The sequence below is a fragment of the Lissotriton vulgaris genome, chromosome 5, assembly GCF_964263255.1.
Source record: "Lissotriton vulgaris chromosome 5, aLisVul1.2, whole genome shotgun sequence".
NCBI lineage: Eukaryota > Metazoa > Chordata > Amphibia > Caudata > Salamandridae > Lissotriton > Lissotriton vulgaris.
The window spans coordinates 43,345,781-43,359,333 of NC_141693.1; the positions used below are offsets into that span (position 1 = coordinate 43,345,781).

Genomic DNA, 13,553 nt, shown 5'->3' on the forward strand with positions numbered 1-13,553 from the left:
AGGAGAGAGGGACATGATTCCCCGGGCCCCGATACCGGGCAACACTCACCATTAATGGACACCGAGCCGAAGCCCTTCGCGACACCGGAGCCAGCGTGACGGCCGTCCGTTGCCACTTGGTGACTCCCGACCAAATCCTACCCAATGTGTTGTGCCCAGTACGATCAGCGGACAACTCCGAGAGCCTGTGCCAAATCACCCGTATTCCCTTCGAGTGGGGAGGGGTGTCGGGTATGCTGAAAGTAACTGTCCGAGATGACGCCCCCGTGGACTGCCTCCTCGGGAACGACCTCGAAAGTTCCCCCTGGGCCGGCGTCGAGCGGAGAGAGCATCTGGGGATGCTAGGCCTTCCCGAGTGGGTCTGTGCGACCACCCGCTCCATGTCCGCCCGAGCCTCTGCCCCGAGTGGCCCGCGCCTCTGCCGCCCGCAGTAGCAGAGGACGCAGAGCCAGAGCCCGAGCCACCAGGCCCCCCCGGGGGAGAAATCGCTGAACTTGGCAACCTCCCGGAACTGGCCCAATGGCGCCAAGAAGGTGGCCCCACCCGAGAACAGTTCCGGCAGGAGCAGAAAACCTGTCCCTCCCTCGAGGGAATACGACAGCAAGCCGCCACTCAAGCCGCCGGAGACCCATCGGGGTCCCACTGGGTCTATTGGGACCATGATCTCCTCTACAGTGAGCAAAAGATTGCCGAACTGGGGGCCGGCCGGGTGCTGGTCGTTCCCCTCCGATTCAGAGACTTTCTCCTGAACCTGGCAAACGATGTACCTCTCGCTGGGCACCTGGGGCAGGACAAGACATACAGCCGCCTGGTGACCCATTTCTACTGGCCAAAGATGAAGAACGATGTGAGCAATCACTGCCGGACTTGCCCCACCTGCCAAGCCAGCGGGAAGAGCGGAGGGAAGCACAAGGCCCCTCTCTAGCCCTTCCCCGTCATCAACACCCCCTTCGAGCGGGTGGGAATCGACATTGTGGGGCCCCTGGAGCCTCGCACCTCCAAAGGACACCGGTTTATTCTCGTCCTGGAGGACCATGCCACCCGCTATCCCGAAGCCATCCCTCTCCGAACTGTGACGGCCCCCGTGGTGGGCCGGGCGCTGATGGGGATATTCTCCAGGGTGGGCTTCCCTTGAGAGGTCATAAGTGACCGGGGTACGAACTTTATTTCTCGGTATATAAAGTCCCTGTGGCAACAGTGCGGGGTCAAATATAAATTTACGACCCCCTACCACCCCCAAGGGAATGGATTGGTAGAACGCTTCAACAGAACTCTTAAGGGGATGAACATGGGCCTGGAGGAGCCCCTGCGACGCCACTGGGAAGTGCTGCTGCCCTGCCTCCTCTTCGCCTACCGGGAAGTCCCGCAGAAGTCCCTGGGGTTCAACCCCTTCGAACTATTGTACGGACACCCCGTCCGGGGCCCCCTCAGCCTGGTAAAGGAAGGCTGGGAGGTTGCAGTCCGAGATGCTCCCCTCGATGTCTACAGATACCTCCTGACCCTCCGAAATCAGACTCGGAAGTTCCGAGCCTTGGCCGAAGCCAACCTCGAGGCCAGCCAGGAGGAAATGAAACGCTGGTATGACCAAAACGCCTCTTCCATTGAGTTTCGAGCCGGGCCAACAGGTCTGGGTCATGTCCCCGGTCGAACCATGTGCCCTCCAGGACAAGTGGACGGGGCCCTTCAAGGTGGTGGAGCGCAAGAGCCCTGTTACTTACCTGGTGGACATGGAATCCCCCAGGAACCCCCTCCGGGTTCTCCTCTCCAACCGGCTCAAGCCTCACTTTGTCCGCACGGAGCTGAGCCTGCTGATGGCTACGGATGGCGGGCCGAAGACGACTCCGAGCCCCTACCGGACCTCCTGAGCACCACCAAGAAGGATGGCTCCGTCGAGGGGGTCACCCTCTCCTCCACCCTAACCCCAGAACAGCGCCAGGACTGCCGCAACTTGTTGGGACAATTCGCAGACTTATTTTCCCTCACCCCCGGAGTCACCCAGTGGTGCGTACACAATGTCGACACCGGGGACAGCCAACCTGTGCGACACCGGGCCTACAGAGTTCCCGACCGAGTTCGGACCTGCATCCAATCCGAGGTCTCCAAGATGCTGGCCCTGGGGGTAGTCGAACCCTCTGACAGTCCATGGGCCAGCCCTGTCGTCCTGGTCCCCAAGGCCGCCGCCCCTTGCGCCACCCCGGAACTAAGGTTTTGTGTCGACTACCGGGGGTTGAACGCGTCACCCGGACCGATGCTCATCCCATTCCCCGGGCCGATGAACTGATCGACCGCCTGGGGGCAGCCCGCTACCTGAGCACCTTCGACCTCAACGCCGGCTACTGGCACATTGGGCTCACACGGGGCGCCCAGGAGCGCTCCGCTTTCTCAATGCCCGATGGCCACTACCACTTCAGAGTGATGCCTTTCGGGATGAAGAACGCCCCAGCAACGTTCCAGAGACTAGTGAATAAGGTGCTGGCGGGGCTAGAAGAGTTCAGCGCCGCCTACCTGGACGATATTGCGGTGTACAGCCTCCACTGGGCCGAGCACCTCAAGCACCTCTGGGAGGTCCTGACGGCCCTCCGACGGGCCGTACTGACAAAAGCCAGCAAGTGCCAGATAGGCCAAGGTTCCGTGACCTATCTGGGACACCAAGTGGGGAGCGGCCAGGTAGCTCCCCTCCAACCCAAGATCGATGCCATCATGGCCTGGGAACCCAGACAGCAGTCAGAGCCTTCCTGGGGCTCACTGGGTATTACCGGCGCTTCGTGAAGAACTATGGGAGCATTGTGGGCCCCCTCACCGAACTCCCTTCCAAGACAGCCCCAGAAGGTGCACTGGACACCCGAGTGTCAGACCGCCTTTGAGACTCTAAAGACAGCGATGTGTACTGCCCCCGTGCTCCAAGCCCCCGAGTACAGCCGGGAATTCATAGTGCAGAAAGATGCCTCGGAGCACGGTGTCGGGGCGGTCCTTTCCCAACTCAACGCAAAGGGAATTGATCAGCCGGTGGCCTTTCTCAGTCGCCGTCTGTTGGCCTGAGAACAACGTTGGAGCACCATTGAACGAGAGGCCTTCGCCGTCGTGTGGGCCCTGAAGAAACTCCGGCCCTATCTCTTCGGCACCCACTTCCGGGTGCAGACTGACCACCAGCCCTTGCGGTGGTTAATGCAGATGCGAGGAGAGAACCCCAAGTTGCTGCGATGGTCCATCTCTCTACAAGGAATGGACTTCACTGTGGAGCATCGCCCCGGCAACGACCACGCCAACGCCGACGGCCTGTCCCGCTTCTTCCGCCTCGACGAGGAGAACCCCCAAGAAGATGGGTGACTCTCCCCGCCTTCAGCTGGGGGGGACGTGTGTTGGACCGGGCCTCGTGGCGTGGTTCCGCTCCTCCCCGCATGGCGGGACCGGGACAGCAGTGACCCCTGTCCTCCACGACGAAGCTACCTCTCCAACCCTCAACGAGAGCCGCCACTCCTGGCGACCCCGGGATCTCCCCCTCAAGAACCCGGCAACCCCTGCTCGCCCCACTCTGCTGGTCCAGACCACGCCCGGGCCACCCTCACAGGCCCCGACTCCATCTTGGACCCTCCACGTCCTGACCACGTGGCCTCGGCCCGTCCCCGGCCACGACCCCAGCGAAGCCCCGACATCGAGGCACCATGATCCGACCAGGTGGTAAAGCGGCCACTTGACGGATCAAGGAGGAGGGGAGTTTCGATGGCCCTCCAGCCGTCCCCGGACGCCGGGTTTTGATCACCACCCGGACTCCCTGGGCGCTGGCTCCACCCCCCTGCTGGGTGTCTGGATGCTCTCATCCCGGCCCTTCTGACCCCCCAGGCGTGAGGGTCCGGGCATCAAAGGACTCCAGACCTATATCTGGGGCACCTCTGGAATGGGTCGGGAGTTGTATCCTGGAGTCGAGAGCCCTGCTGACGCTGTCGTGGCTGACCCCGAGAAGAACTCGCTGCTTTGAACCCTGAAACCATCTTCAGAGCCTGCTGGCGCTGCCGCGGCCCAATCTCGCTGAACCCATCTTGGAGTCCAGCTGGCGCTGCCGCGGCCCAATCTCGCTGAACCCATCTTGGAGTCCTGCTGGCGCTGCCGCGGCCCAACCTCGCTGAAACCATCTCTGAAGCCTGCTGGCGCTGCCGCGGCCCGACCTTGCTGGTCCTAAGACTGTCCCGCTACCCCTTTTTCCTCCATTACCGAGACTTTAAGGATCCCTCAATCCGTTTGTACATATTACCGAGAGAACCCATCGCTATTACCGATAAAGATTCTAAGAAGTTATCCTCTTGTGTGATGTCCCTTTGTAGTGGTGTGATTGCTCTGCTGTTACGATTCTAGGAGAGGAGCCTCACCCATGAGGCCTCTCGACGGCGCTCGGCCAACTCCATACGGAGAGCTGGGACTCGGGGTGGTCAGTCAGACATCTTCTGCACCCCCCCCCAGGGACCGCCTTTCTAACAGTCACACAGATGTATAACCCAAGATTCATGCACACCAGCCGCGTAGCTAGGGGGGGGGCGAGGGGGGCGGACCGCCCCAGGCGGCACTGTTTTGGGGGTGGCAGCAGCGCGTAACTGGTGTGCCCCGTTGCGGTGACCTTTTTATTGTACAGTGCTGCTTGTACAGTGCTGCTCTGACACCTTCGGGTAAAAGAATGCATTAAATAAAATCCTGACGTTGAGGCTGTGCAATGATGACACATCCGTTAGTCTGGCACGGTGAGGGGACGTCACGTCACCTCACGTCACGTCCTGCTTCCAAAGGCGGGGAAGATAGTTTTTGGAGCAGGAAGCGGCTCGGCCTGGCTCTGCGGGCGCCACCTCTATTATGGAGCTTGAAGCACCTGCCTCCTGCTCACATCTGCAAGGCCGCCGTCCTGTGCTGTCTCACTCATCCATTACCGAGGCGAGCTGAGCTCACGACACATCCTGGAGTCGGTGACCGGCGGTTCCAGCAGCGGCCGCCAGGACTGTCGAGACTTTGAGGACAGCCCCGGACCAAGAAAGCGGGTGGCAAACTGACTTGAAGTAAGTACCAGCCACCCGACTTTCTATTAACACCATGCTTTTGCAGAAATACACGATCTTTAAAACGGTGCCGTCTGCAGAGGCACACGCTCTTTGAGAATAAAATAATCAATAGAGGAATACAGAAGACTGGTGACTGGCAAGATGGGATGCACCAAAGAGGGCTCTAAATAATAAAGAAAGTAAAGAAATAGGCGGCCTTCAGGGAGAGGCTGCGAGTAGAAGCAAGAGAGGGGGCACAAGAGATGGTAAGTCATGGAAGAGGGAAAGAAAGCACCAGCAGCAACAAGAAAGATGATGGGGGAGTGAGATAATCGAAGAGGGTCGAACATAATGGCATGGAGAGCGTGAAATGGAGATCGGAATGAGACACAGGTTTGGGACAGTGGTGAGTGGAAGGTTGGTGATGTAAGAAGTTGAGAAATGAAGGGCAGGGGGAGAAATGAAATGTAAAGCAGGAGGGGCTGATTGGGGAAAAAGAAAATGATGAAAAGAATGTAATGGGAGAGCAATGGAATGACGAGGGAGGGAAAGGAGAGCATAAAGGAGACAAGGGGAGTCTTCCTTGGCAGGGGGACATGATGACTGCAGACAGAAGTGGGAGAAAACGAGAGTAAGAAAGAGAGAAGGAGGCAAGAAGGGAAGGACTGAGGACGTGAGAGAGGGAAGGGTAGGGTGGAGATACAGGGAAAGAATTAGTAAAGAAGTGAAGAAAGAATGACCGTGTGAGTGGGAGGGAGACAGAAGAGGAGGCTAGAGGGGGAAGATTTGGGGAGAAATAAGAAAGAGACTGGGAAATAGAAGGAGAGAGGGGAGGAAGGGTTAGAGAAAAGGGATAGGGCCGAGAGGGGCGGTGGCTGTCCTATCATGGAGAGGGGGGGCTGTTTAAATAAGGGAATGGGGCAAGAGGAATAGGGGAGGGGTAAGGGTTCGAAGAGGGAAAGAAGGGGTGTAAAGAAAAGTACGAAGCAAATGTAGGAATTCAGGAGGGACAGAAGGAGAAAAGATTGTGAGAGAAAGTATGTGAATAAGGGCGGGAGTAAAGGAGTGAGAATGGAAGGGGAAAATAGAGGTTAAACAATGAGGAAAGAAGGCCGCTGAAAAAGAGTGGAAGGGAGAAAGGGGGAAAATATAAGGACGAAGGGAGTGAATGAATAATGGGACGTATGAAGATGGACGAAGGAAGAAAGTGAGAAGGAATAAGGCAGAGAGACCTGACTAGAAGAATTAGATACATACTATGAGCAGACGTGTCAGTAGCAGCTGTAGTGTTCCTGGTATATCCGCTCTACGAAGTAGGGGAACCAGATACCCATGTTTCTAGCAGGAGCAAATCCCTGAACTTTCCAAGGATGGGAGTGAGGTGGGGGACCAGTGCGTGAACACATTACACCTACAATTATTTGCATTAGTTCACAATCACATGATATTACCGTGGTGAGTCGAAGCCCACTTCCTATCCAATTCTCGTAGACATACAAAAACCTTTTTCGTGTATTAACACATTCTTTTTGTCTTTATTTTGCACTTGACTTTTCTACAGTGCGAATCTGAACCGAAGAAACGCTTTAAAGTAGCACCAGTCACGTGGCACTGTTCACAATAAGTTTTTAGGCCCGGGCAGATTTGAGTAATGGAATGATTTGCAGGTCCAATATGCTTCATCGCCGGGTGTGCGCGCTATCTACCATACATTGTGTTATGCGAAGGCCTGACGATCTGGGAAACTGTCATATCAGCTGAAGTTGCATTACTCTGGGCTGATTAGAAAAGTCGCTGTGCAGCTACAGGTACACACAAAGAGGAAATATGGAAATAGGATGGTTTTGGCGGAGCGTAAATTCAGTTTCTACTAAGTAGAACTGAAGTGTTTTTACCTATGTGCTTGTTGTTATGTTACACACAACATCTAAAGTAGGTAATTTGCATGCTTTATGACTCTTCAATCAGCCCGAGTTTCTGTTGCACATACCTTGCCACGCATTTGAGGTGAGTAAAATATATATGCACATAACAGCAGCCCCTTCTCAGGCAGGAGACACCCGATTTTTTTATGCCAAAAATTGCTTTATTGTAGCGCTGTCCTGCCTGAAATGCCGCTGCTTTAATATGGGAGTGCTGGCTCACAGGCCACATCGATGTGCCTGCTGTCTCGAAACGGGTCTTTATCGGGCTGTTTTGGGCCCTGGCACTTTTTTCCAGACTGCAGTGACAGCAAACTGCTGTTACTGCAGTCCGGAAAAAAAACGGACCACCTGTGCCAGGGCTCAAAACAGAGCCAGATAGAGACCCGTTTTTGAGGCACCCTTTAAAAAACTGCCGGTGCTCAGACCCTTTGAGACCCGGTCCACTTAAAGTGCTGTCTGAGGCTTTCATGCACCCCCATGCTCTATTCGGTCTCAGTGTTAATTGCTTAGACTAGCAATACATTTTCAGCCTCAGGTTGTGAATAAATAACGGTCGGCACTGCACACCCTGCTGTTATCTGCAAATCCATTTTTAGCAAATTGCTCAGTGTGTCTTTTTGAGATAAATTACAGTCTGCAGAGTGGTTGTGCCCTTGTACCCTTCCATTTCCAGTGCTTTGCAGCCGTTTAACAATCTTCTTACAGTTTCACGGTGCTCAAATGGGTGTAATTTCGTATATTTATGTTTCCGTTGTTTTTATTGCTTGATTTTCCCTGCGAAAAAAGTGTCGCTCATAGTTGTTGAAATGTCACTCATAGTTACGCTGACATTATAAAAATGTCACACTTAGCAATCTGAAACTTTGGCAGCTATGCTTCCTTTATGTCCGGCCTGCTGTTGTTCGCCGTACTTCCGGTGCCAGCTGCGCCACTCCACATACACAAACCATGAGCTGAACATTGCAGGCATTGCTCTGCAACTGCAGAAACGTAGACATGGCTGTCTGTTGTACAGTAGGGTGTCGGAGAACATTCCATAAAGTATAGTACCCTGCGAATGCTGGTAATTTCTAACTTGCACAGACATACAGTTTTACAGATAAAACTAATATAGCGCGCAAACGATGTGTGGAAATCAGGTGTCAATCAATCAAACAAACAGGATTTGCATAGCGCTACATATCACCTGTGAGGTTATCTAGGCACTGTGGGGTAGGGGCAGTGCTGCTGTTGAGGGACGGTAATCGAATAACCATGTTTTTAGGCCCTTCCTGAAATCCTGCATGGTGGCAGTCTGTGTGTTCTCCTTTGTAGTGCCGGTCACCGGTCTATTTAACTGTGTAGCCTTGGACTGTGTCATGTATGTGCATGTAACTCGCATGATCAAGGTAACTATTAGCGGCGTACTACGTGTTTCTCGGTCCTTTTTCCCCAGCACCCCTCACCCTCCTCCCAGGGCAGCAATCTGAGGGATAGCCCCGGGCGCCACAAGCTCTAGCTACGCCCCTGGCCTGATGCACACACACTCCCAGAGGTACACACTGATACAAATGCACACATTAATGTGCACACTCACACACAAACCTTGTAAAGACTCACAGATGGATATCTTCAGTCCATGCAGGCACAGAATTACACACCCATACATATATATACACTCACAAAAAGATGCATATAAAATCTCAATGTTGTGTAACTCCAGACGTATGCATATATCACACCTTGTAATACGCAAACTCATAGAAGCATCCACATACGTGAGTACAAACCCACAGACTAAAGCATACACAACTCTCAACCACACATGCACACAGACACACACATGTATTTGCATACTCTGTCTCAAAACCTATATATACATATGCAGACACACACAAGCACTAATCCAAGCCCAAAAAACAGACATATATAGAGATGCTCAGACATGCATGCACTCCATCAGATAACTCCAGGGCCATCCATACTTGAACAAATACTTAGACATGTGTCTAAGTGTGAACATGCACGCACACACACATGCACGCGCGCGCACACACACACACACACACACACACACTGGCACGTACTCACAGTCAGATAATGCCACACCTGTGCACATACTCTTACACACACAGTGTGAATGTGTAAGTACTACCTTAGTATCTGAAGAGTAATTCTTGCTTTTATGATTTTTTTAGGATGAACCCTTGGCCGAATGCATTCCCAATATCCAAGTGCAGTGACTCCTGTCAGTATATTCATTTGATGGGGACCACGACACCGTTTGTAGGGTGACTTATCAGCCTCTGTGTTCTTGAACTCTAAGAGATCACAAAAAGACATGGGCAGGGACATACACAGACACACAGCACTCACTGCAGCCACTCACCCTCATGGTTTGATACTGTTGTTTTTCCTTGATTTTAGACTCCTGAAAATATTTGTCCTCTTTCTTCAGAAGAAGCAGCCACTCTTGAAGTTTTACCTGCAGAGATGAAAGTGTAAGAAATAAGTGTAGATATATGGAGTGCAGTCTTTTTTTTATTATTAATACATTTTATTGACTTTAACGGTACATAGCAGGCGGTGCTCGAAGCACACATTTTGGATACAGTTTATATGAGATGGTACCAATTATATTCAAACAACATTGCCTGTGAACATACATGCCCAATAACTAAACTTGGCACAGGTTACGATATGTTTCACTATCAGTAAAATGTTCAGGTGTACATGTTTAGATGACAGAGCGACTCATCTTACCTAAATATTTGTCCAGTTTGATTTGATTGCCTCGTTTAGGGAGGGTCTGATGGGAGGCAAGTCTTTACTGCGGTATGTTGCCCAGTGAGGCCATATTTTCGTGGACAAACACATGCCTGATACACTATTTCAGCCTCCATGCATTTGTCTGCAACCTTTCTCCAGCCACCCATTGATGGAGGGGAGGTACCCTTCCACGTTTGGGAAATGCCCCGCTTGGCAAGTGTGAGGCCGAAAAATAGTAGATGTTGTTTATAGCGATTCCCCCCTATCCCTTCGGTGCTGTGAATCAAGAAAAGGTTAGGATCAAATGGAAGACGCCAGTACAGGACCCGCTCCAGGCATGCCAAAATGGTTACATTGCCCCACAGCTCCAGACCGTGTGTAGGAAGGTCCCCTCCGATTCTCTGCATCTGAGACATATGGGGGACTGGATAACGCCCATCCTCCAGAAGGGGGAGCGGGTGTAGTATGCTCAGTGGAGGTATTTAATATGGATTATGCTGTAACATCTGGTTATAGTAGCAACTCGTGACTAGCTAGAGCCTCAGTCCAGGCATCGTCTGTAAGGTCGGGGAGGTCGGCTCCCCACGCATCTCGGGTTTTTTGTACTGTGGTTTGGATATGGGTAGTCAGTGTCTGGTAGATTTGCCGGATCTTATGCGTGCCAAGATCCCCCATTAGTAAACGTCCCTCTAGGGTGTGAAATTCTGGTAGACCTCCAGCGAGCAGATTAGGGGAGTCAGGGCGTGTCTCAGCTCCAGATATTTGTAAAACTGCGTCCGGTGCAAGTGGAATTCTATCTGCAGTTGCTGAAACGATTTGAGAGTGGGTCCCAGCAGAATGTCACTCAGAGTATTGATTCCAATGAGGTCCTAGGCTCGGAAGCCTGGAAGTCTGGCAACAGGTCGCAGTTAGGTACCCTGCCACAGAATGGCTGTCTGCATCAGGCGCCCTTTCCAGCCCATTTTATTCACGATATAACGCCAGAGCTGGATGACCGTTCTGCAGGTGGGGGTTGAGTGGTCAAGGTTTTTACGACTGTGGAGGAGGCTCAAGGGGGGGTACCCGTTATTGCATGTCACTTTACAGCAAACGCTGGATCGGTGTATGAGCTGTACCACCACTCGTTGATATTCAACAGATGAGATACTACATAGTAGGCATATATATCGGCCACCGCAATCCCGCCACAGTACGTCGACTGGGTGCAGGTTCGTAGTGCAACACGGGCGATGCCCCCTCCCCATAGGAAATTGTTAAGGAGTGCATTAACCTGGGTGAACCACGTGCGTGGATTGATATTATATGCCAAAGATATCGTGGGACAGGTGAGATGAAGACCCCCGGATATTTGAAGCCCTTAGTTGCGTGAGAGAACTGCGAAGCCAAGGAGACGCGCCCATGGTGACCGCATACTGGAAATAACACTGACTTCGCTGGATTGTCTCCAAGGCTGGAGGTCTCCCCAAACACCCAAAGTATCGGGAAAATCAGGGATCGGTTAAAAATAATAATACCTTGTCTGCATATAGCGCAATACTGTCGGACCGGTCTTGTGACCATTCATACCCACAAATTAATGGGTCCCGCTGCACCCATGTAGCTAAGGGCTCTGTGGCGAGCACAAATAGCAATGAATGCAGGGGGCCACCCTGCCTAAAACCCAGACGTATTGGGAAGGGTGCTGACCGGAAGGCTGCTACTCGCACAGAGGCTGAGAGCTCTGTGTGTAATAATTGTATGTAAGACAAAAAGCGTAGGCCAAAGTTGAGAGATCAGAGGAGCTGAAAAAAAGATGTCCAACTCAGGGAATCAAACGCCTTATCTATATCAGCCAAAAGAATGGCCGCACGGCAGCCCAGCTCCGGGGCCTTCACAATGGCATTGTGAACCTGCCTAATATTGTGCTGGGTAGACCGGTGCAGCATGAAGCTGGCCTGGTCGGGGTGGATCAGTTTGTTGATACACGTATGAAGGCGGTCAGCAAGGACCTTACCCATCAGTTTGGGTACAAATTTAGGAGGTGGATGGGGTGGTAAGAAGATGGTTCTTCTGGGGGTTGGCCTGGTTTAAGGAACACCACTATCTCGGCATGGCACCAATCCGGAAGTAAGATGTGCTGCTCCAGAGCCTCATGGAGTGTATCCAAAAGATGTGGCCGAGCTGCGCCATGTGTCACTAGGAAGTCACTAAGGAAGCCATTGGGGCCAGGCGTGCGATCGGCGTGCATGTTGGATAAAGCAGCACCAAGTTCCTCTGTGGTAATGGGGGCATCTAGCTGGTTGCGCAGGTGGTCTGGGATATTTTTGGGTGATCTGTCTGTTGGAAATTCCCCTATTGTCACGAGTGATAGGAGTTCCTTCTGCTCGTATAAGGAGGCATAGTTGGCCCTTGGACAACTGTCGGGGTAGTACAAAGGACTCTGTGCGCGTTTCGCAGTGCCGACACTGAGGCGGGGGACATCGCCGCCTGACACAAACGATGAAGCATTTTGTTTGATTTGTCACCCTAATTGATAAAACCTATGTTGGGTCGCTAACCAGATCTCATACATCTCATTAGTGAGATGATGATTGATTTTAAAATTGCACTGTGTGTTGGCCTTGGAATTACATTTACACCCACTTACCATTGAGGCACTTGTTACCCCTGTAACCCCGTTTCCACCGCAAGCGCTAGGCTTGTTTGTGTGGAGGGTGCAGGGCAAGACCTTCTTCCGGCTTCCAGGCCGGGGCAGGCACTGATTGGGCGAGCGTGTAGAGGCAGAGCTGATGACTAGCCTGTCCTCTACATAAGCCCATTAATTTTTCCTGCTCTCCCTTATGACATTCGCTGCGCGAATTGTTTGTATGGTGAAGCGCTTTGTGGAATAACAAATCTTTGCTGTGTGAATGAATTACTATTGCACTGCTAAGCCCCTGATTTTTATGCTTCTAGTTTGGACCTGCGCTGTATAACGATATATGTTAGAGCGCGAAAATAATTTTTAGACTCACTGCGGCGATTGATTTTAAAATTGCACTGTGTGTTGGCCTTGGAATTACATTTACACCCACTTACCATTGAGGCACTCGCTACCCCTGTAACCCCGTTTCCACCGCAAGAGCTAGGCTTGTTTGTGTGGAGGGTGCAGGGCAGGACCTTCTTCCGGTTTCCAGGCCGGGGCAGGCACTGATTGGGCAAGCGTTTAGAGGCGGAGCTGATGACTAGCCCGTCCTCTACATAAGCCTGATGCCCTCTATGACGCGCAGCGAGTACACGCAGCGCCCGCGCCGAACCCGTGCCAAAGACGAGCCTAAGACCAGCCCGTCTGGGGCCGTCCGGGCCAGGCCGGGTCACAGGGCAGAGAACTATGCTACATCAGCCCCCTCAAATACAGGTATGATGACCTCTGAGCAGCTAAGGGCCCTTCGTCCAATGAAAAATGTTGAATGCACTACACTTTTGCCATCTCACATTGGTAACCTTTCCTGTCCGAAATGCGCGCTTACTCTCACTAATTTTCAACCTTATCCAGAGATAAGCGACGGTACTATCAAGCAGGGCCACCCCCCTAAACAGAAAATGTCTGAGTTTATGTTCTACAGTGTTAACTGCCGCTCTTTACCGCAGCACAAACTCAACATTTTCAAATTATTACTTGATAAGAAACCCAGTGCTATTTTCTTGACTGAAACCTGGCTCCATGATGGCGCAGGGCCTGACGTGGCTACTACTCTCCCTCCTAATTATGCCATTGTTAGAAAGGACAGACTTGGGCAAGTAGGCGGGGGCATCGCAATCATTTACTGTAGGGATCTCACGTGTAGCCTCAAAACAGTTGACATCCCTGATTGTGAAGCCGCATTGTTTAAAATCTCCC

General features: G+C 52.4%; 1 protein-coding gene across 1 annotated transcript in view; it reads right to left on the minus strand.

Moving 5' to 3' along the window:
• LOC147710084 (E3 ubiquitin-protein ligase TRIM39-like) overlaps window positions 1–13,553 on the minus strand; it is a 249,858-nt gene that overhangs the window by 161,092 nt on the left and 75,213 nt on the right. Inside the window, exon 2 of the mRNA XM_086920788.1 lies at window positions 9,315–9,410. Within this exon, the coding sequence (XP_086776914.1) occupies window positions 9,315–9,410 (96 nt within the window). The remainder of the gene's footprint in view (window positions 1–9,314; window positions 9,411–13,553) is intronic.